This window comes from Haliotis rubra, unplaced genomic scaffold (assembly GCF_003918875.1).
Source record: "Haliotis rubra isolate DU_JTF1 unplaced genomic scaffold, ASM391887v1 Scf61, whole genome shotgun sequence".
NCBI classification, from domain to species: domain Eukaryota; kingdom Metazoa; phylum Mollusca; class Gastropoda; order Lepetellida; family Haliotidae; genus Haliotis; species Haliotis rubra.
This window is the reverse complement of record NW_025767313.1, coordinates 150,372-174,289: the sequence shown is the minus strand read 5'-3', so window position 1 is coordinate 174,289 and position 23,918 is coordinate 150,372. Positions and strand designations below refer to the sequence as shown.

Here is a 23,918-nt window from a genome sequence, read left to right as displayed (position 1 = left end):
ATCAGTCGGCAACAACTCAACAGTCGGCGCCTAACCATCAGTCGGCAACAATTCACCAGTCGGCGTGTAGCCATCAGTTGGCGTCTAGCCGTCTGTCAGCAAATATCCATCAGTTGGCGTCTAGCCATCAGTCAGCAACACTTCACCAGTCGGCGTCTAGCCATCAGTCGTAGCCATCAATCAGTTACAAGCAATCCGTCACCATTTAGCCATCAGTCGGTGTCTAACCATCAGTCAGTTACAAGCAATCCGTCACCATCTAACCATCAGTCAGTTACAAGCAATCCGTCACCATCTAACTATCAGTCAGTTACAAGCAATCCGTCACCATCTAGCCATCAGTCGGTGTCTAACCATCAGTCAGTTACAAGCAATCCGTCACCATCTAACTATCAGTCAGTTACAAGCAATCCGTCACCATCTAGCCATCAGTCGGTGTCTAACCATCAGTCAGTTACAAGCAATCCGTCACCATCTAACTATCAGTCAGTTACAAGCAATCCGTCACCATCTAGCCATCAGTCGGTGTCTAACCATCAGTCAGTTACAAGCAATCCGTCACCATCTAGCCATCAGTCAGTTACAAGCAATCTGTCACCATCTAGCCATCAGTCGGTGTCTAACCATCAGTCAGTTACAAGCAATCCGTCACCATCTAACTATCAGTCAGTTACCAGCAATCCGTCACCATCTAGCCATCAGTCGGTGTCTAACCATCAGTCAGTTACAAGCAATCCGTCACCATCTAACTATCAGTCAGTTACAAGCAATCCGTCACCATCTAGCCATCAGTCGGTGTCTAACCATCAGTCAGTTACAAGCAATCCGTCACCATTTAGCCATCAATCATTGTCTAACCACCAGTCAGTTACAAGCAATCCGTCACCATCTAGCCATCAGTCGGTGTCTAACCACCAGTCAGTTACAAGCAATCCGTCACCATCTAGCCATCAGTCGGTGTCTAACCATCAGTCAGTTACAAGCAATCCGTCACCATCTAGCCATCAGTCAGTTACAAGCAATCCGTCACCATCTAGCCATCAGTCGGTGTCTAACCATCAGTCAGTTACAAGCAATCCGTCACCATCTAACTATCAGTCAGTTACAAGCAATCCGTCACCATCTAGCCATCAGTCGGTGTCTAACCATCAGTCAGTTACAAGCAATCCGTCACCATCTAACTATCAGTCAGTTACAAGCAATCCGTCACCATCTAGCCATCAGTCGGTGTCTAACCATCAGTCAGTTACAAGCAATGTGTCACCATCTAGCCATCAATCATTGTCTAACCACCAGTCAGTTACAAGCAATCCGTCACCATTTAGCCATCAATCATTGTCTAACCACCAGTCAGTTACAAGCAATCCGTCACCGTCTAGCCATCAGTCGGCAACTAGCCATCAGTCAGTTACAAGCAATGTGTCACCGTCTAGCCATCAGTCGGTGTCTAACCATCAGTCAGTTACAAGCAATCCGTCACCGTCTAGTCATCAGTCGGCAACTAGCCATCAGTCGGTAACGAGCAATCGGTCAGTAACAAGCTATCAGTCGACATCTTGTCATCGATCCGTAACAACCCAGCAGTCGGCGCCAGGCCATCAAGGCAAACAATCATATTTGATGCAATCACTAGAACAAAAGATCATATCATGAACATGTGCACAAAATAAATTGAAACTTATCATCCATGTTAAAGTTCAACGCAACCAAGAATGGCAAAGTCAAATGAGGTTCCCCTTATAACATCCCCCTTTGTTGTATGTTACACTAGGAGATACTTCCTTCTAATTCGTCCTCAAACAATAGAAATTCTTTTTGTTTTGTCAAGCTTTCAAATTCAATTTATCAAATCCCATTGAAAGTGCCATGTTTGTACGTCAAGAAGGAAGTGAGCTATAGGCCAGCTTGTTGCCTTCAGTTGTTGATGTTTTGCTCTGTATTTCCTTGTACATAAATGTCATACTCATGCACACGACGTTTTGGGTTTCGATATAGTGTTCGCGATATAATGTCATCAAGGATATAACTTAATCATAAACTTGACACTTGTTAAATTGAATCCAACAATAGAAAAAGATGTGTATCATACTGCTATCATCCGGGTAACAATACACACGGTGATATGTGAATTGTGCTGCACAGCATCATTTGATTGGACAAATATTGCATGACGTTCCATGACTCCCGAACGCGAACTTCACACAGATACAACTGTCACTAACGAGTATGACCTCCTGCAGCAGCCGTTTCGGCAACACGACATTGGTCAACATGTGATTGTCCAAGTGCCAGCAATGTTGATTCATCTGCTGTCGCATTCGTCTCCCAGCTCATCCCAAACGTTTTCGTTCGGGAACGCCAATCCATGACAACAACACCGTACTATACTCGTCCCTACTAAGATAATGCTCGTCAGAACTGCAGTAAAGAGCGTGGCGTTGTCATGTTGCAATGTCAGTTCAGGACCATATAGCTGCATGAATGGTCAAACCTGATGTATATAGCAGCAAGATTCCCCTGGACGACAATCAACTGAGATCGACCGCTGGCACAAAATACTCCCCAAATCACGCCGCTATTGGCTATTCTTTCTGCCCGCGCGACTGGAATGGCGGTACCTCATGAGAACGAAGCCCCGTATACACAGGGCATACATCACACTAGCTCTTTTATTTGTCTACATAGGGGGATTGATGGCATCTCATGGAATGTTTTACTTGACATGTACCTAGCTGTGACAGCCATGACAAATATGCGTGGTAATGATGCCTCGCTGATAATGAATTCAAGTCTCTCCTATTTCGATTGTATCAAGCATAAATTCAATATACCCAGTTGATCACTGGCGAATATGTTTCAACAACTGTCGGTGTTATTAACAAAGGAGACTTTAGATAATAAATATTAATTGTTATTGCAGTCTTCATTTTGAGTGTCCCTGATGCACTGTGTGAACACAGTCCTATCATGGTGCATCATCTGAATGTGGATTATAGAATCCTGGTGTGGCTGGCGCACACAACTCGTGCCCTGAGCGATGCAAATATCTAAAAACGAAATACTTTCAATAATTGAAGTTAAGTTTATTGAAACACATCTAAAAGGCTACATCATACAGTCAATCGGCAGGATGCTTCATCGGTGTTTGAGACACGCAAGTCGCCCAGATGTTGAGAAAATTCACAACAAACTTCACAAGCTATAACGATCATCTCTACAAAACTACAGTCTCCCTGTCTGTATAACGGATGTTATGCAGTGAATATAAATGTATACAGTAAGCATTAAAGAAAACAACGGTTTTAAAAGTAAGTAAAACTAGTCTCTAAATTGCATATTAGAAGTAAGATGAAATGTTAAGCAGGAGAACACTACTTGGAATGAACAGAATGACAGAACTGTTATCGTTTTTTTCGCGGACTGGAGATAACACACTGAATACAATCTGCAAGACCACATCACAACAAGGATGCTGTCCCGGATGCTACAAGGATGTGGTTTAATTTTCAACATAGATCGAAAATACATTATGTGTCCTCCCTGAATATAAACAAAACAATAATACACTGGAACAAAAATTAAAATAGAAATTTTGTTTGCTTCATAGTTCGCAACAAACTCGTCAAACTTTCAACTACATGAAATGGGGTGTAAATACGTGAGTCTGGTCCAGACAATCCAGTGATGGATATTGTGAGAAACAATCAACGTCATCTCTGTACAATGTCAAGCAAACAAACACGTTATCTGTGTTCAATGTCAAGCAAACAACCACGTCACGTGGTCAAGCAAACAACCACGTCATCTGTGTACAATGTCAAGCAAACAAACACGTCATCTGTGTACAATGTCAAGCAAACAACCACGTCATCTGTGTACAATGTTAAGCAAACAATGTCAACCACGTCATCTGTGTACAATGTCAATCAAACAACCACGTCGTCAAGCAAACAACCACGTCATCTGTGTACAATGTCAAGCAAACAAACACGTCATCTGTGTACAATGTCAAGCAAACAAACACGTCATCTGTGTACAATGTCAAGCAAACAAACACGTCATCTGTGTACAATGTCAAGCAAACAAACACGTCATCTGTGTACAATGTCAAGCAAACAACCACGTCACTGTGCTTGAGAACCCAATCCAAATGATGCCTGAATCAACAATGAAGATCAACATCACGATTTACCCAATTGAGGTACGATGACAAGTGCCAACCAAATCAACGAAACTTGACCACCTTGGTCGCCTCTTACGACAAGCATGGAGTGCTACAGACCAATTCTAACCACACTGTCAAAGATGTAGCTGTTGTCCTGGATACTGCAAGGGTGTGTCTGTTGTCCTGTTGCTACAAGGATGTGGTTGCTGTTCTGGAATCGGACGAAGCCCCACCCTGGGTCTTGGAATGGCGCTTCCGACACATAGGACACAGAGACAGACATTCAGCGCGAAACTGTTTGGATGTGAAGCTGTAAATCACAGGGTTGGCGACACAGTTGACATGAGGGAGGTACACTCCGAAGTCGAACAAGGTGAGTGTAATCTCCGAGAAGTTTGGAGGGTCAGGGAATACACTAAAGATCGTGGATATCATCATTAGGGGTAACACTGACACCAAAAACACGACTGTTAACATGAAAAACACTTTGGTAGTTTTCTTTACGTGATAGGTGTTTTCAGAGTTAATTCCATTGTCGTTTGCTCTCATCCTTTTGTATAAGGCTTTTCCAATCAGGGAGTAGACTACGACGAGAAAGACAGCAATTCCAGCAAACTCCGCGTCCACAAGCACAGCGTATACTATGGACTCTCCTTTCTGTTTTCGGTGATCTTCGTAGTCACAGGTTGGCACACCGTAGGTTTCGTTACCAACTACAGTAGGACTCTTGGACACTCAAACGATAAATATGATCGGAAGACTTAGACAAAATGCCAGACACATCCCAGCGAGGCACAGTTTCCAAGCCAGGGCCTTTGTTATTTGTTTACCGTGTGGGTGGCATACTTTCCTGTAGCGCTGGAAGGCGATGACTGACAACAGAAGGCCTGACACGAGGGCGTTCAAGTGATTCATGAATATAAGAAACTTGCACATCGGTGCTAAGTCCAAAGTTACAGAGAAATATCGGAACACAAACGAGCAAGGAAGTGATATCACAACCGTTGTCATGTCAACAGTTGCAAGTATTTGAACAAAGAAGCCAAATATAGTTTCTTTCATTCGGTAACGATATGCGTAGAGTATCAGCGTGTTCCCGGACAAGCCACAAATGAAGATCACAATGAAATACAGCAGTATTGGCCAGTGGATGTAGTGACCGACGGGCTCAGGGTGAACATCGGGCGGAGTGTGGTTGGTCATGGTAGCAGCTTTCCTCCACACCTCTGCAAAACAGTGTCATCTATCAGTGAAAAAATGCACTATAAATATGTTTCACTGACACAAGTCCTGAAAGTGACACTTGTCATTATTAGTGGTAAGCTTTCAATCCGAACGATATAACAAGAAAATGCAACAAATCAGTGTCCATCCGTTATTATCCAGTTTATCATAACTTCATTGTGTTATCACGAAATGGAGAAGGATCAGTCAAAGCGCCGAGTAAAACCACATAGTTCATAGACTCTCAACAAGCATGGGATGACCCGGCCCTGTTCTGATCTGGTATTCTTAATGCTGGACACATCAGCGTACTTACATGTATGGCAGACGTGTCTGTGGTCACAACTGAACTCCGTTGTTAAAGGTATAAGCAATCGCCTCGATCTTCGTCCGGTGGCACAATTCACAGTACCCTCTCTATAGTTTCTGACTGTTTATCGAGTAAGCACTGTTTTCCTTCCTCATTTATCGTGAATTGCCGGAAAAGAAACAATGTTTGACTATGGCAAATGAATCAAACAGGATATGGATATTCAATGGCATTGTATTCAGCACGTGTATAATAGTTATAGTAGTTACCAGGTGAATTCAGAAGAAAGACTTTCAAATAAACTTCCCAGCACAGTTGTTTGATATGTAACCTGTAATAATTGGACCTGGACCAGACAAACCAGTGAGTATAGGCAACAATCCACACTGTCGGCGACCTCTGTCAATAAACCACCGTCGTTCCAACACCACTACATTCACATTGCTGTAAGATCATGTCTTGACTACAAGAAAAACCAAAAGGACAGTTTCGTTCAACGTTTTCATGATGGATATGGCACAATACACAAATCATTTGTTTTGGCTCAAAATGATACATGTTACAAGGTTTGAGCTAGAGAAGTGGTTCACGTGCTTGTATCTGTCGCCCAATAAAGTCAAATATGTGCTCAAGGTGGTTCAGGTCTGGACTCATGGCGGGCCACGGAAGGTGAGTCACTGCATTATTCTGAAGGAGTGAGTGAGTGAGTTTAGTTTTACGCCGCACTCAGCAATAGTCCAGCTATATGGCGGCGGTCTGTAAATAATCGAGTCTGGACCAGACAATCCAGTGATCAACAGCATGAGCATCGATCTACGCAACTGGGAACCGATGACATGTGTCAACCAAGTCAGCGAGCCTGACCACCCGATCTCTTACGACAAGCATAGTCGTCTTTTGTGGCAAGCATGGTTTATATTCTGAAGGAAAGGTGTCACTGCACAAGAAGGGGTTGGCCTAGCGTTGTTATCCATAGCTACAGGTCTACAATTGTAGCAAGAGTATGATTATCAAAATGGTGCACAACTGGATCCAGCACTTCCTGGAGATACTGAAACACCCGTCAAATTCCCACTCATTGTTACCATATCAAGTTTACAGTCAGGGGAGACACATCCTAACACCAGAACGGAACCTTCACCAAAGGCAAACGTTGATTTAATGATTTTTGCTGCAAATGCTGTGTTTCACTAACACCAAGCTCTCAAGCATCCACCTGTTACATGAAAAATTACTCGGCTATCATTAGACCAAACGTGCTTGTTGGTGATCACTCGTAGCGACTCTGCGAAATACTGGCCAGTGGCTCTTCACAACAGTGTTTGTGGCGAATGGTTGCCGTCTTCTTGTGAGCCTCACTAGTGCATTGTCTTCACGATCTGACGTCACCCTGGGCCGTCCAGAACGTTGGCGATCCTTCATCTCATTGGTTTCCCTGTATTTTCTGACCAAACGACTGACAACTGTGTAGTGGACATTCATTTACCAACCAATTGTCGGAGTTATGCATACCAATACGTAGACATCTCTTGCCCTCTGATAACCTTCTTCGTTCCATAGTGGCAGAACAATAATTAAACATTGTAACCAAACCATGAAGATAAAATAATGACATGTAGCACCCCTGCGCACACGCACACGCACACACACACAGTCGATCCGCCCATGCGTGATCACACATCTTTCTTAAATTTCTGTTTTTAGACATGATTTATCATTATTTGCGTTTCCCCAACTACCTTAGTTGGTTTGCTTTTAGGAACATGACTTCAGATCCAGAGGTGGTTCAGTCGATGGTTCGTGGGGTTTGACAAAAAAGGGATAGTCTTCATAGTGTGTATTTGTTATTGATTGCTTAAAGGCCTGGGTTCAAACCTATACACAGATGGAGTGTGGCCTTCTTGCCTTGTCAAAGCTGTCATTCGATGCAAAGCAATGCAGTATTCCAGTACATTCCATGAAATGTTACACAATTGACTTGCTGTTCATGATGAAATTAAGCCATAGTGTAAAGAAGTATGTTATTGAGGCTCATGGTAAAATGTATGGATGCAGACAGTCTACAAAACATACATTTTAAAAATATATTTCTCTTTTTAAAATCCAGATTTGAATTTTCCACTTTATCAGTCAGGTGCGTTTCCATAGAAACAAGCATGTGAATGGGTTAAAAGTTTCATTCAGGGTTTCATATTTCAGGCTTGCTGTGAAAATAACCCCTTCCTCACTCCCCTGACGCCATGCTGTGCAGGGTTAGGGCTGTACACTTATTTGATGCTGACATCACCATGTTGAAGATTCTATTTTCAGAAAATAAGTAAAATTTGAAATTTCATACATGCTAATCAGATTAATCTCTTTAGTCATCTAAATATGTAGTGAAAAGGGTTATCGGACATTTACCATAAGGCACATGCTTATTCTAGTAGTACATTCCAAGCTAAAAAGTTATCACGTTTCAATTAAAGTACGTGTATTAATTTCTAACATGACAGTGTTAGCATGTGGCGACATCACTGTGACAGTAAAAACTTCAAAGATGAGAACAGCAAAGAACAGCACAAGATGAAGGGGACATACTGACCGCACAACCTCCTTTAGAAACAGCAGTTTCCATTTTGAAGTCCATCTACTTCCTGGTAATGATTTGAACATGTCCTATGTGTCATCTCTGACACATACATAAAACATCACACCAACATCTTCCTGCATATTTTAATGTCAATAAACACACAATTTGTGAGCATACAAATAACAAAGTTGGACGTTAAGACCATGCATATGTTGACATAGGCACAGATACTTTCTACCAGCAACTTGAAACCTCTCAAAAGCAACCTTACAAAACTTTGGTAACATCACTAAAGGCACTATATCCAGTGTGTAAGTATTGAGACTTTGACAGTATGAGAGATCAATATAGCATCAAAATATTTCTAGAATCAAATATACACACAAAGTCACATGAGGCATCTTCAGACACAATTCCTAACTGAAGTTATTCAATAAACATCAAGCAATCCAAGGTCAAGTTGGTTTTGTTGAAGGCAGTGACTGAATCGAATCTAAGTCAAACAAGTGCTGTAATCAGAGTACATGTCATGCAGGAAACATGTGTAGTAAATCAAAACATTTTCATATCAAATGCTTTCATTCTGTTTCGCTTTCAAACCAGATGTGGCAATAGCAGCATCTACAGCAAAATCAATGACAGTTCCATTTGAAGACATCTCCCCAAACAATTCACAGGGGACATCAGCCTCAACACTCACTTGGTCCATCTGAATACAACCAGCATCTTCTTTGGAATCCTTGGCTATAGATGTAACATGGGAATGTTTCTCACTGATAATGTTGTTCTTCTCAGCTCCGGGACCATATGCCACAGTGTCAGCATTGATTAGATTGGAAACAGAAGACTCCTGCTTTCCCTCAACTGATGCTCTAAACTCAACATCTGAGTTACAGCTTCCATTATAATCATGCTGACAGTCTTCATCTGTATCTAATGCAGAACCAAGTGGAGAAGAGGATTCTGGTGTTGTGTGAGTGTGCACAACAGAATTCTGGTATGATGTATCTTCTGATTGTCGCTCGATTGTTGGGGTTGTTCTAGACTGTTCAATATTCCTAGCAAAGACAAGTTCAGAGGCTTGAGTTAGCTGATTGATAACAGGTTCTAGTCGATCATGCAAAGTCTGAATAGGTTGCTGATTTCTGACAGATAGACCTTGATCTCTGATAGCTAGAAGAACACCTTCATTTTCAAAATCTGCTCTTCTCAGATGGACATTTGGTGGATCTGGAGCTATGACCATTTCTTCAATAGTTCTGTTTATGGCATTATCAACAATAGCCTTGGCTGTGTGTTGGTCTTGCCAATGTTCAAGGTGACCTGCACCTTGATCTGGACTATCAGGAACATTTGGTGGATTGAAAAGTTGGGCTTGTCTCCGCACATTACACATGCGACAATGAACATTGTTACAAATACAGGTGTTTCTACTCTGTGGACTTCTTCTAGGTACTAGACTCTGTCCTGACTGACCTTGGGATGCTCCAGCAGAAGGCTCCTCTACATCTGCCATACTATTGATACAGTGTCCTGAGATAGATCCAGAAGAGGTAGATGGTTGTATATCTAGACTTCCTAAATTTAAACTGCCATCTACCGATGAGCAGGCATCAGTTACTGCCCCTTGAACTGATGGAGCAGCTGTTGAAAGGCGGTTGGAACGTGACTCTGCATTATGCTGCAAACACAACTTCATTGTTTGAATATCTACCTTAGTCTTGATAACTGACAAGACCAGGTTGGATGCATCTGTAATGTCATCATCTGAAACATCAGTGGTATCAGTGCTCCCACTTCCATTAGGATATGACATGGAAGAATCCCCATGGTCAGATTGTTGAGCAATCATTGAGGAACTATGACAGAGCCCTGACAGAGGAGTCCTTGCAAGTTCTTGATTACCCATATCATCACCCGCAGTTACTGTTTTATCACTAGTACAGTTTACCATGACCACATCAGATTCTGTATGTTGAAGTTTAAGTGGCTCTAAAGTACATCTTGAGCCAGAAGAGTTTTCTACACCACCCACACCAGCTTTCGGGACTCGGACTCCCCCTCTTAGAAATTTCTCACCACTTGGCATTTCTTGAGTATGAGTGGCACGGTTAAACCCCTCTATTACGTCACAGTATCTGGCCTTTTTCAAAGGGGGTTCAGCTTCGGAAATATTCATATTCAAGGAAGTTCCATCCCCACTGGCTTCAGTGCTGCCTTCCTGCCTGCCACTGGCTTGGCCTTTGGAGTGCCTCATTGAACAGGACTGCACAACATAGGGCAAATCCTGGGCTAAGGTGCCTTCTTGTGATGTGGGTACATTTTCCATCATTCCCTTCAGACTTGGGCACAGGAAACACCTACGTCTTCCATGTAACTGCCCCTGCAAAAAAGTTCATAAAAATAATTCTCTATCACATTGGTGGAAAAACTCTATTATTCAAAGGTGCCATGAGTGTTTTAATTTTGCAAGTTGCGACTCTTGAAAGAAATCATCATACACTGAAAAACAAAGATAGTCCAAACTTCATACCAATGATTAAAGGTAAAGTGAAATGGGTTTTAGTGTCATGTTCAAGATAACTGCACTTACATATCAATGTGCATGCAAGTATGTGTATGACTGCTTGTGTTGGTCCAGACATCTTACAGTCATATTGCTAGTCCACCACAAACCATGTGAAGTTTTAACATGGAGACCCTCCTTTGACAATGTATGAAACTCCCAGCCAACCAGTCCTACTCTATCTCCTTTGACAAGGTATGAAACTCCCAGCCGACCAGTCCTACTGTATCTCCTTTGACAATGTAAGAAACTCCCAGCCGACCAGTCCTACTGTATCTCCTTTGACAATGTATGAAACTCCCATCTGACCAGTCCTACTGTATCTCCTTTGACAATGTATGAAACTCCCAGCCGACCAGTCCTACTGTATCTCCTTTGACAATGTATGAAACTCCTAGCCGACCAGTCCTACTGTATCTCCTTTGACAATGTATGAAACTCCCAGCCGACCAGTCCTACTGTATCTCCTTTGACAATGTATGAAACTCCCAGCCGACCAGTCCTACTGTATCTCCTTTGACAATGTATGAAACTCCCAGCTGACCAGTCCTACTCTATCTCCTTTGACAATGTATGAAACTCCCATCTGACCAGTCCTACTGTATCTCCTCTGACAATGTATGAAACTCCCAGCCGACCAGTCCTACTGTATCTCCTTTGACAATGTATGAAACTCCTAGCCGACCAGTCCTACTATATCTCCTTTGACAATGTATGAAACTCCTAGCCGACCAGTCCTACTATATCTCCTTTCACAATGTATGAAACTCCCAGCCAACCAGTCCTACTGTCTCTCCTTTGACAATGTATGAAACTCCGAAGCAACCAGTCCTACTGTATCTCCTTTGATAATGTATGAAACTCCTAGCCGACCAGTCCTACTGTATCTCCTTTGATAACGTATGAAACTCCTAGCCGACCAGTCATACTGTATCTCCTTTGACAATGTATGAAACTCCCAGCCGACCAGTCCAACTATATCTCCTTTGACAATGTATGAAACTCCCAGCCGACCAGTCCTACTATATCTCCTTTGACAATGTATGAAACTCCCAGCCGACCAGTCCTACTATATCTCCTTTGACAATTTATGAAACTCCCAGCCGACCAGTCCTACTATATCTCCTTTGACAATGTATGAAACTCCCAGCCGACCAGTCCTACTATATCTCCTTTGATAATGTATGAAACTCCCATCTGACCAGTCCTACTGTATCTCCTTTGACAATGTATGAAACTCCCAGCCGACCAGTCCTACTATATCTCCTTTCACAATGTATGAAACTCCCAGCCAACCAGTCCTACTGTATCTCCTTTCACAATGTATGAAACTCCCAGCCAACCAGTCCTACTGTATCTCCTTTGATAATGTATGAAACTCCTAGCCGACCAGTCCTGCTGTATCTCCTTTCACAATGTATGAAACTCCCAGCCGACCAGTCCTACTATATCTCCTTTGACAATGTATGAAACTCCCAGCCAACCAGTCCTACTATATCTCCTTTGACAATGTATGAAACTCCCAGCCAACCAGTGCTACTGTATCTCCTTTGACAATGTATGAAACTCCCAGCCGACCAGTCCTACTGTATCTCCTTTGATAATGTATGAAACTCCTAGCCGACCAGTCCTACTGTATCTCCTTTGACAATGTATGAAACTCCCAGCCGACCAGTCCTACTATATCTCCTTTGACAATGTATGAAACTCCCATCTGACCAGTCCTACTGTATCTCCTTTGACAATGTATGAAACTCCCAGCCGACCAGTCCTACTATATCTCCTTTGACAATGTATGAAACTCCCAGCTGACCAGTCCTACTGTATCTCCTTTGACAATGTATGAAACTCCTAGCCGACCAGTCCTACTATATCTCCTTTGACAATGTATGAAACTCCCAGCCCCAACCCGACCAGTCCTACTATATCTCCTTTGACAATGTATGAAACTCCCAGCCGACCAGTCCTACTGTATCTCCTTTGATAATGTATGAAACTCCCAGCCGACCAGTCCAACTTCTCCCTTTGACAATGTATGAAACTCCCAGCCGACCAGTCCTACTGTATCTCCTTTGATAATGTATGAAACTCCCAGCCGACAGTCCTAGTCCTACTATATCTCCTTTGATAATGTATGAAACTCCCATCTGCCAACCAGTCCTACTGTATCTCCTTTCACAATGTATGAAACTCCCAGCTGGCCAGTCCAACTATATCTCCTTGACAATGTATGAAAACTCCCAGCCAACCAGTCCTACTGTATCTCCTTTGACAATGTATGAAACTCCCAGCCAACCAGTCCTACTGTATCTCCTCTGACAATGTATGAAACTCCCAGCCGACCAGTCCTACTGTATCTCCTTTGACAATGTATGAAACTCCCAGCCGACCAGTCCTACTGTATCTCCTCTGACAATGTATGAAACTCCCAGCCAACCAGTCCTACTGTATCTCCTTTCACAATGTATGAAACTCCCAGCCAACCAGTCCTACTGTATCTCCTTTGACAATGTATGAAACTCCCAGCCGACCAGTCCTACTATATCTCCTTTGACAATGTATGAAACTCCCAGCCAACCAGTCCTACTGTATCTCCTTTGACAATGTATGAAACTCCCAGCCAACCAGTCCTACTATATCTCCTTTGACAATGTATGAAACTCCCAGCCGACCAGTCCTACTGTATCTCCTTTGACAATGTATGAAACTCCCAGCCGACCAGTCCTACTGTATCTCCTTTGACAATGTATGAAACTCCCAGCTATGACCAGTCCTACTATATCTCCTTTGACAATGTATGAAACTCCCAGCCAACCAGTCCTACTGTATCTCCTTTGACAATGTATGAAACTCCCAGCCGACCAGTCCTACTATATCTCCTTTGACAATGTATGAAACTCCCAGCCGACCAGTCCTACTATATCTCCTTTGACAATGTATGAAACTCCCAGCCAACCAGTCCTACTGTATCTCCTTTGACAATGTATGAAACTCCCAGCCAACCAGTCCTACTGTATCTCCTTTGACAATGTATGAAACTCCCAGCCGACCAGTCCTACTATATCTCCTTTGACAATGTATGAAACTCCCAGCCGACCAGTCCTACTGTATCTCCTTTGACAATGTATGAAACTCCCAGCCGACCAGTCCAACTATATCTCCTTTGACAATGTATGAAACTCCCAGCCGACCAGTCCTACTGTATCTCCTTTCACAATGTATGAAACTCCCAGCCAACCAGTCCAACTATATCTCCTTTGACAATGTATGAAACTCCCAGCCGACCAGTCCTACTGTATCTCCTTTGACAATGTATGAAACTCCCAGCCGACCAGTCCTACTATATCTCCTTTGACAATGTATGAAACTCCCAGCCGACCAGTCCTACTATATCTCCTTTCACAATGTATGAAACTCCCAGCCAACCAGTCCTACTGTATCTCCTTTGACAATGTATGAAACTCCCAGCCAACCAGTCCTACTGTATCTCCTTTGACAATGTCCTTTGATGAAACTCCCAGCCGACCAGTCCTACTATATCTCCTTTGACAATGTATGAAACTCCCAGCCAACCAGTCCTACTGTATCTCCTTTGACAATGTATGAAACTCCCAGCCGACCAGTCCAACTATATCTCCTTTGACAATGTATGAAACTCCCAGCCGACCAGTCCTACTGTATCTCCTTTGACAATGTATGAAACTCCCAGCCGACCAGTCCTACTGTATCTCCTTTGACAATGTATGAAACTCCCAGCTGACCAGTCCAACTATATCTCCTTTGACAATGTATGAAACTCCCAGCCAACCAGTCCTACTATATCCTTTTGACAATGTATGAAACTCCCAGCCAACCAGTCCTACTGTATCTCCTTTCACAATGTATGAAACTCCCAGCTCAGTCCTACTGTATCCAGTCCTACTGTATCTCCTTTGACAATGTATGAAACTCCCAGCCGACCAGTCCTACTATATCTCCTTTGACATGTATGAAACTCCCAGCCTACTGTACACAATGTATGAAACTCCCAGCCAACCAGTCCTACTGTATCTCCTTTGATAATGTGAAACTCCTATGAAGTCCTCTAGCCGACCAGTCCTACTGTATCTCAGTTGACATCTCCTACAATGTATGAAACTCCCAGCCCTTTGACCAGTCCTACTGTATCTCCTTTGACAATGTATGAAACTCCCAGCCGACCAGTCCAACTATATCTCCTTTGACAATGTATGAAACTCCCAGCCGACCAGTCCTACTGTATCTCCTTTCACAATGTATGAAACTCCCAGCCAACCAGTCCTACTGTATCTCCTTTGACAATGTATGAAACTCCCAGCCAACCAGTCCTACTGTATCTCCTTTGACAATGTATGAAACTCCCAGCCGACCAGTCCTACTATATCTCCTTTGACAATGTATGAAACTCCCAGCCGACCAGTCCTACTATATCTCCTTTGACAATGTATGAAACTCCCAGCCGACCAGTCCAACTATATCTCCTTTGACAATGTATGAAACTCCCAGCCGACCAGTCCTACTGTATCTCCTTTCACAATGTATGAAACTCCCAGCTGACCAGTCCAACTATATCTCCTTGACAATGTATGAAACTCCCAGCCGACCAGTCCTACTGTATCTCCTTTGACAATGTATGAAACTCCCAGCCGACCAGTCCTACTATATCTCCTTTGACAATGTATGAAACTCCCAGCCACTGATCTACAGTCTCCTTTCACAGTCCAATGTATGAAACTCCCAGCCAACCAGTCCTACTGTATCTCCTTTGACAATGTATGAAACTCCCAGCCGACCAGTCCTACTGTATCTCCTTTGACAATGTATGAAACTCCCAGCCGACCAGTCCTACTATATCTCCTTTGACAATGTATGAAACTCCCAGCCGACCAGTCCTACTATATCTCCTTTGATAATGTATGAAACTCCCAGCCGACCAGTCCTACTGTATCTCCTTTGACAATGTATGAAACTCCCAGCCGACCAGTCCTACTGTATCTCCTTTGACAATGTATGAAACTCCCAGCCGACCAGTCCTACTGTATCTCCTTTCACAATGTATGAAACTCCCAGCTGACCAGTCCTACTATATCTCCTTGACAATGTATGAAACTCCCAGCCGACCAGTCCTACTGTATCTCCTTTGACAATGTATGAAACTCCCAGCCAACCAGTCCTACTGTATCTCCTTTCACAATGTATGAAACTCCCAGCCAACCAGTCCTACTGTATCTCCTTTGACAATGTATGAAACTCCCAGCCGACCAGTCCTACTATATCTCCTTTGACAATGTATGAAACTCCCAGCCAACCAGTCCTACTGTATCTCCTTTGACAATGTATGAAACTCCTAGCCGACCAGTCCTACTGTATCTCCTTTGACAATGTATGAAACTCCCAGCCGACCAGTCCTACTGTATCTCCTTTGACAATGTATGAAACTCCCAGCCGACCAGTCCAACTATATCTCCTTTGACAATGTATGAAACTCCCAGCCGACCAGTCCTACTATATCTCCTTTGATAATGTATGAAACTCCTAGCCGACCAGTCCTACTGTATCTCCTTTCACAATGTATGAAACTCCCAGCCGACCAGTCCTACTGTATCTCCTTTGATAACGTATGAAACTCCTAGCTGACCAGTCCTACTGTATCTCCTTTGACAATGTATGAAACTCCCAGCCGACCAGTCCTACTATATCTCCTTTGACAATGTATGAAACTCCCAGCCGACCAGTCCTACTATATCTCCTTTGATAACGTATGAAACTCCTAGCCGACCAGTCCTACTGTATCTCCTTTCACAATGTATGAAACTCCCAGCCGACCAGTCCTACTGTATCTCCTTTGACAATTTATGAAACTCCTAGCCGACCAGTCCTACTATATCTCCTTTCACAATGTATGAAACTCCCAGCCGACCAGTCCTACTGTATCTCCTTTGATAATGTATGAAACTCCCAGCCGACCAGATCTACTATATCTCCCTTGACAATGTATGAAACTCCCAGCCGACCAGTCCTACTGTATCTCCTTTGATAACGTATGAAACTCCCAGCCGACCAGTCCTACTGTATCTCCTTTGACAATGTATGAAACTCCCATCTGACCAGTCCTACTGTATCTCCTTTGACAATGTATGAAACTCCTAGCCGACCAGTCCTACTGTATCTCCTTTCACAATGTATGAAACTCCTAGCCGACCAGTCCTACTGTATTTCCTTTGACAATGTATGAATTCCCAGCTGGCCAGCCCTACTGTATCTCCTTTGACAATGTATGAATCTCCTGGCCGACCAGTCCTACTGTATCTCCTTTGACAGGATGACCAGCCAGTGGAGGATCAAACTCAGTAGGCAGTTTAGATATCAACTGCAACCTTGGGCTTAACATTGAAGATCAGTCACAACAATATCAAAACATTTGCCTTAAGGATCTTCAATACATAACATAAGGGTTTGGTAAATACTGTCAGTCCTCATTGAAATCAGTGTATGATAGTCAAAACAAACTTCATAGCAACACCCATCTTGCAAATGAGTTGATTGGTGATGACACTGTGTAGGAAGGTACGTAGTTGTTTTAAGTGAGTGAGTATGGTTTTATGCCGCTTTTAGCAATATTCCAGCTATATCGCTCCTGGGGACACCAGAAATGGACTTCACATATTGTCAGTGTGCGAAATAGTTCTGAAATTTTGATAGCCAGTCGGGCTAGCCATGCATGAAAGTTACTAACCCACAAAATAATTCACTAGCCCGGAAATTTGAATGTCAACAAGGTTTTCATCACTAAGCTGCTAATATGATGAACATTTTCATCAGGTCATAATCTTGCATGATTTAAAAGTGTATTATAACTTAACAAGTCTGAGAGAGTGATATATTTACAAAATGATCCCATGAAAATTCACTAGTCAGTCGGGCCAGTGACTGTGGATAGTTATTGGCCCAAATCGATTACTAGTGACGGGCTAGCGGGCCAGTGTCTATTTTGCACACTGCATATTGTACCCATGTGGGGAATCGCCCCTCAAAATTATTTTGAAAGCAAGTGAGATTATTAACAAGTCGTTCCATATGTTTAATATAATCTCATTCCCTCCTAATTATTTTGCAAGTGAGTGAGATTATTGACAAGTTGTTCCATATATTTAATATAATCTCATTAACACCATATCTGTTTTCCCCTTCTCTGACATAATAGCTCTGAGGATGAAGATCTGACAGTGCCTCCACTGTTCTCAATAAACATGAGTGAAACATTCAGAGCATCATGTGTGATTTCTATTTCCAGAAACTTTCAATGCTGTGATTATTTTATACATACTGATGTTTCTTAGCAAAACTGGATCTGCACCTATACAATATATCATCAAAGGAACATTGTGTTCTGTGAAATTTTGAAACCATAAAAAATATAGCTCTTCAGTTGGACAACAATGAATCGCATATGAGGTGAATTTGAAACATATGATGAATATTGGGTATGAATATGAATGTTGGGTAATGAAGACAATAACAAATCAGCACTTGATATATTATTCAATAGCTTAAGTGAAACAATAACCAACAAGAAGACAAAGTCATCAATATCCCCCGCAATGGCAAAATACTTTTCATGATTATGTCTACGAGTTATGATTATGTCAAATATGTAGGTGTGTATATAGAAAAGTGGAAGGAGAGTATTGAAAGGTTCTTAAAGTTCTAATCCAGAAAGCAGCACTATCACCAATTTCAGGCTAAGTCAAACTTATTGTATTCAGAATTTCAAAACTACCAAAAGGCACCAGCACACCACCAGACCAATCTATGTGCCAAGTTTGGTGAAGAAACATTGAACGGTTTTAGAGTTCTGCTCCGGAAAAGAGCACTACCACTAATTTCAGTCAAAGTCGAACTTGTTGCCATGGAAACGCCAAAAATATTTAATTCAGAATTCCAAAACTACCAAAAGGCACCAGCACACCACCAGACCAATCTATGTGCCAAGTTTGGTGAAGAAACATTGAACGGTTTTAGAGTTCTGCTCCGGAAAAGAGCACTACCACTAATTTCAGTCAAAGTCGAACTTGTTGCCATGGAAACGCCAAAAATATTTAATTCAGAATTCCAAAACTACTAAAAGGCACCAGTACACCACCAGATCCATGTACGGAGTCCATTTTAATACCCCCCACAAAACGCGTTGCGGGGGATAAAAACCTCTTTGACGTGTAAAAACATGTTGAGAGTGTTAACATATCATGACAATGATCAATAACCAGATTACTTTCAAAGTAGACACACAGTCTTGGCTATTATCCTGCCTAGCTTGGATACATTCATTTTTTGCATATGTCTTTTTTGATAAAAAAAAACCCCACTCAAATTAATGTAAAACACTCATTTAAAAAAATTCTTGAATATTTGATTCTAATGATCATGAATAACAAACTCAAAACATAAATGGTTACAGTTCAATTCACCAAATATTTGAGTGAATCATAACAACCCTACTATTTAGAAAGACAGCATTTGATTGGTTAAACAACGCACAAATTCAATATTTATATACTCATGGAAACGAATACGGGAACACATGAAATTCAAAGTGATCCTTTATTCTTTTCAAGGTTTCCTCACAAGGTATGTATTGCACTGAAACTTTTCACAGGACTTTTTATAAGCCGAATTTGAATTTTAAAAACACACATACATTCTTCATTTAGATTTGGTGGATGGCTTTTGAGATTGTCACGTGAAGAGTGAGTGAGTGAGTGATTGAGTGAGTATGGCTTTATGTCGCTTTTAGCAATATTCCAGCAATATCACGGCGGGGGATATCAGAAATGGGCTTCACACATTGTACCCATGTGGGGAATCGAACCTGGTCTGACGCTTTAACCATTAGGCTACCCCACCGCCTCTTCATGTAAAGAGGCATTAAATGGAAGTAAAGATCTGATTTCATTGAGACTGCATTCAAGAAAAATCAGCTGTAACTACCTTTGGGAAATATATAGCAACAAAGCTCTGAAAATGTTCCCCATGACTCAAAATGTCACACAAGGATGAAGATGAAGCAAAAGAATTACTGTAACAAACATAAGCTTACATATTATAAGTTCAACACCATTTTGAAAAGCATTTCAGGGCATGGTGGGAAGACTGCCTGACTGAGTTTTGGTTTTACGCCGCTTTTAGCAATATTCCAGCAACATCATGGCGGGGACACCAGAAATGGGCTTCAAACATTGTACCCATGTGGGGATTCGCATGGTGGGAAGAACGCCAAAGTTGTGATGGTGAAATCTGTGAGCACTGGTATGGTGCTGACAATACCACAAACACCAAAATACTCTCAGCATATCATCCATCAGTATATTTAATCCAGCAGTACAACTTGGATAGAAACACCAAAATACTCTAAGCATATCATCCATCAGTATATTTCATCCAGCAGTACAACTTGATAGAAACACCAAAATACTCTCAAGCATATCATCCATCAGTATATTTCATCCAGCAGTACAACTTGGATAGAAACACCAAAATACTCTAAGCATATCATCCATCAGTATATTTCATCCAGCAGTACAACTTGGATAGAAACACCAAAATACTCTAAGCATATCATCCATCAGTATATTTCATCCAGCAGTACAACTTGGATAGAAACACCAAAATACTCTAAGCATATCATCCATCAGTATATTTCATCCAGCAGTACAACTTGAATAGAAACACCAAAATACTCTCAGCATATCATCCATCAGTATATTTAATCCAGCAGTACAACTTGGATAGAAACACCAAAATACTCTAAGCATATCATCCATCAGTATATTTCATCCAGCAGTACAACTTGGATAGAAACACCAAAATACTCTTAGCATATCATCCATCAGTATATTTCATCCAGCAGTACAACTTGGATAGAAACACCAAAATACTCTAAGCATATCATCCATCAGTATATTTCATCCATCAGTACAACTTGGATAGAAACACCAAAATACTCTTAGCATATCATCCATCAGTATATTTCATCCAGCAGTACAACTTGAATAGAAACACCAAAATACTCTAAGCATATCATCCATCAGTATATTTCATCCAGCAGTACAACTTGGATAGAAACACCAAAATACTCTCAGCATATCATCCATCAGTATATTTCATCCAGCAGTACAACTTGGATAGAAACACCAAAATACTCTCAGCATATCATCCATCAGTATATTTCATCCAGCAGTACAACTTGCATAGAAACAATTAACTCTACTGAAATTGCAAAGGAGCCACTGAAAGTTGGCAGATTCTGAGGAAAATCTAGACATGGTTCATTTAGGGCTTTTGCATTAGAGACAGAGTTGGGTGGAAAGGAAAATAATGCGGTTCAAAGATATTAAGACAGACCAGCTTGACTGGCACATACATGAAGAACATATTACAGCTGTATTGTTACACATGAGAGCATGGGTACAGTCTATACACATCATGATATAAGCTCAACTCAATTGATCTTATGGTCAAGTTAACTAAATTTCTGATCAAATCAGATAAACCACTACCCAGCCTTAAGACAATATCTGCATAGTTCTGGAAAAGACAATGACACTGGTCTGGACACTGGTCAATAGAGTGAAACTGTGACAGTAAATGTCTAACACATCTTACATGATGCTAAAGGATATTCAGTGGTCCATACAGATGTGTAAAGAAATAAATATGTTTGCTTCACAATGGAGTTTCTTTATGGTTTTCAATAGTATTGTCAAAGAACTAGGCAGACATTGTGCCTCAGTGCATTTATGAGTTAACTGCCTAAATTTGTGTCAACACTTAGTTACCTTGAGAGACAGGATACTGAAAGGTATGAAAATGTTAATACATGATCATGCTAGCAATAAAATATATGGAATATCAAACTGCTTACCATAACCATGAACCAGCACCCACTGATAGCCTTAGGTAATTAAACAAGGGCAGACATATCCCTGCTGCTGCACTGACCAGCGGAAAGTCAAAGGTAGATGAGGTTTGTCCTTGGGCTGATGTCACTTCTAACATAAGGGACACTGACATGGACTCAGGGTTATGGATTCACCCACAAAACAAATTCAACTTCAACTGCAAATGTGGCATAGCTTTACATTCTACAACTACCAGTCAAACTATAGACCACTGTGAATGTCTGTGATCCAACAGGTGAAAGGGAGCATGGCCAAATGGGATGTGGAGGATCCTCTTGGTTATATGTACGGACATACAGACAAACATGTAATAATAAATGCCAGCAACATGCAAGCTATTTAAGATTTCATAAGTTGGATATGCAGAATGTCAAGCCATGTATGTTTAGGTTGGTCCATAACCCTGGAACCATTGAAACAATTTTTCTAAACAAGGAACTATGCTCTACATTAGACACCATAAAGCTAACTCAAAACATGTTAAGTGCAAGCAAGTCAATATTTGTCAGAAAAGAAAAATCTGCATGAATCTTTTCTTATTGCATTTTTCCAAAATATATTATGTCCACTACAGCCAAATCTTTTATTTAAGGGAAAGGCTATGTATTTTGCATCCCATGTGCACCCATGATTTAGTCATTTTACTGATGAAATATAAGCAGCAATTGCAATGAAAGAACATTTTATTAACCTGAAACGGTAACTTTCACATTTAATTTTGTTAATTTTTACACATTCACAACTTCAGTACAGTAAAGGCCAATACATTCATGCTTTAAAATAATTTCAGTGGAATTAGGTGCGAGGTTAGAGGGCATTGAGGTCATACATATTCCATTTCTGTTGTGCCCTGCCTTTTTCATTGAACTTGAATGGATTAATTATAACCGTTTGAAAGCAAGCAGTACATGAGGTTTGATGCTTTAGTATTTCAATCTAGTGATTCCCAGAATTTGTAAAATATTACATTGGGATTATGGCAAGCACCCCTTCATTTTCAAGCTAATAATATAGTTCTAACAATGTACATGATAAAAATGTTTGAATTTAATTTTGATTATTGTAGAGTATCTGCAGTGTTAATCAGAGAGGTTTAATCAAAATGACAAAAAACTGATATTTTATGTTGTGATTTGTCTATGGCTCTATATTGTACCATTAGCTACCCAAACTTTTCCCACCCTTGTGTTAAACCCTTATCCACGATATTCGAGATAAGCTTGATGGTATGATTGTTACAGCTGCTCTTGGCAATATTCCAGCCAAATAACTGGGGTTTGTTTATAAATTGAATCTGGATCAGATAATCCTGTGATTGACATAATGAGTGACTGAGTTCAGTTTTACGCTGCTTTTAGCATTATTTCGGCAAGATCACAGCAGGGGTCACCAGAAATGGGCTTCACACATACAAGAAAACATACCTATTCAAGAAAATGCTTTAACCACTATGCTACCCCATTGTCCCTGATTGACATAATAAACAACAATCCATGTTATTGGTTTACACTGACATGCTATCAACCAAGTCATGATGTACTAGTATTAAAGAACCCAGACTACATTTTGAACAGTTCTCAAAAAGTATGTCTAGCAGTTACTTGCAAAGTCAATAATAATCCTTGGGCCATTATGTCACTAGAAAGGTTGGATATTTTAATATGAATCCAAGAGCCAACAAAGACAGACCCTTAAATCTTAAAAAAAAATAACATCATCTGCTTTTGTCATTTAAATAAAAACTACATTCTTGTAAAATACAGAAAGTATGTTCAATCAATAGGGTACTATTTTTGTTCTTCATATACATTTTCGCGTCTGTTCGCATAAATGGGTATACTATTTCAAATTTTCATGAAAACCAATTTTCTTGTCACACGTTCTGTCAGTATTCTGGTCAGTTTATCAGGATTTATAGAACAAACTTGAAGAATACACTTTGGAAAGTAATGAAAACGTCAAATAATACAGCTACACATACTTACTCATAAAATAATAAAGAAAAGCTAATCGTAACTGAGCGAGCAATATTTATATCTGTTGTACTGATGCTTCGCTTCGCAGGTGCGCATCAAATCTCAGTTTCAGTATCAACCGTAATAATT

At 41.2% G+C, this 23,918-nt stretch overlaps 2 protein-coding genes across 2 annotated transcripts; both read right to left on the bottom strand.

Moving 5' to 3' along the window:
• Positions 1–4,030: 4,030 nt before the first annotated feature.
• On the bottom strand, positions 4,031–6,054 carry LOC124255788 (somatostatin receptor type 2-like). The gene is given in 2 exon segments (XM_046689709.1): positions 4,031–5,391; positions 5,706–6,054. A coding segment is annotated over 1 exon segment (1,014 nt). The 5' UTR covers positions 5,369–5,391; positions 5,706–6,054; the 3' UTR covers positions 4,031–4,354.
• Positions 6,055–8,400: 2,346 nt separating this feature from the next.
• On the bottom strand, positions 8,401–23,884 carry LOC124255832. Its single transcript, XM_046689770.1, has 2 exons — positions 23,799–23,884; positions 8,401–10,654 (listed from the first exon to the last, which is right to left on the bottom strand). Exon 2 carries the CDS (start codon positions 10,601–10,603, stop codon positions 8,840–8,842), a length of 1,764 nt encoding a protein of 587 aa, XP_046545726.1. The 5' UTR covers positions 10,604–10,654; positions 23,799–23,884; the 3' UTR covers positions 8,401–8,839.
• Positions 23,885–23,918: the final 34 nt, after the last annotated feature.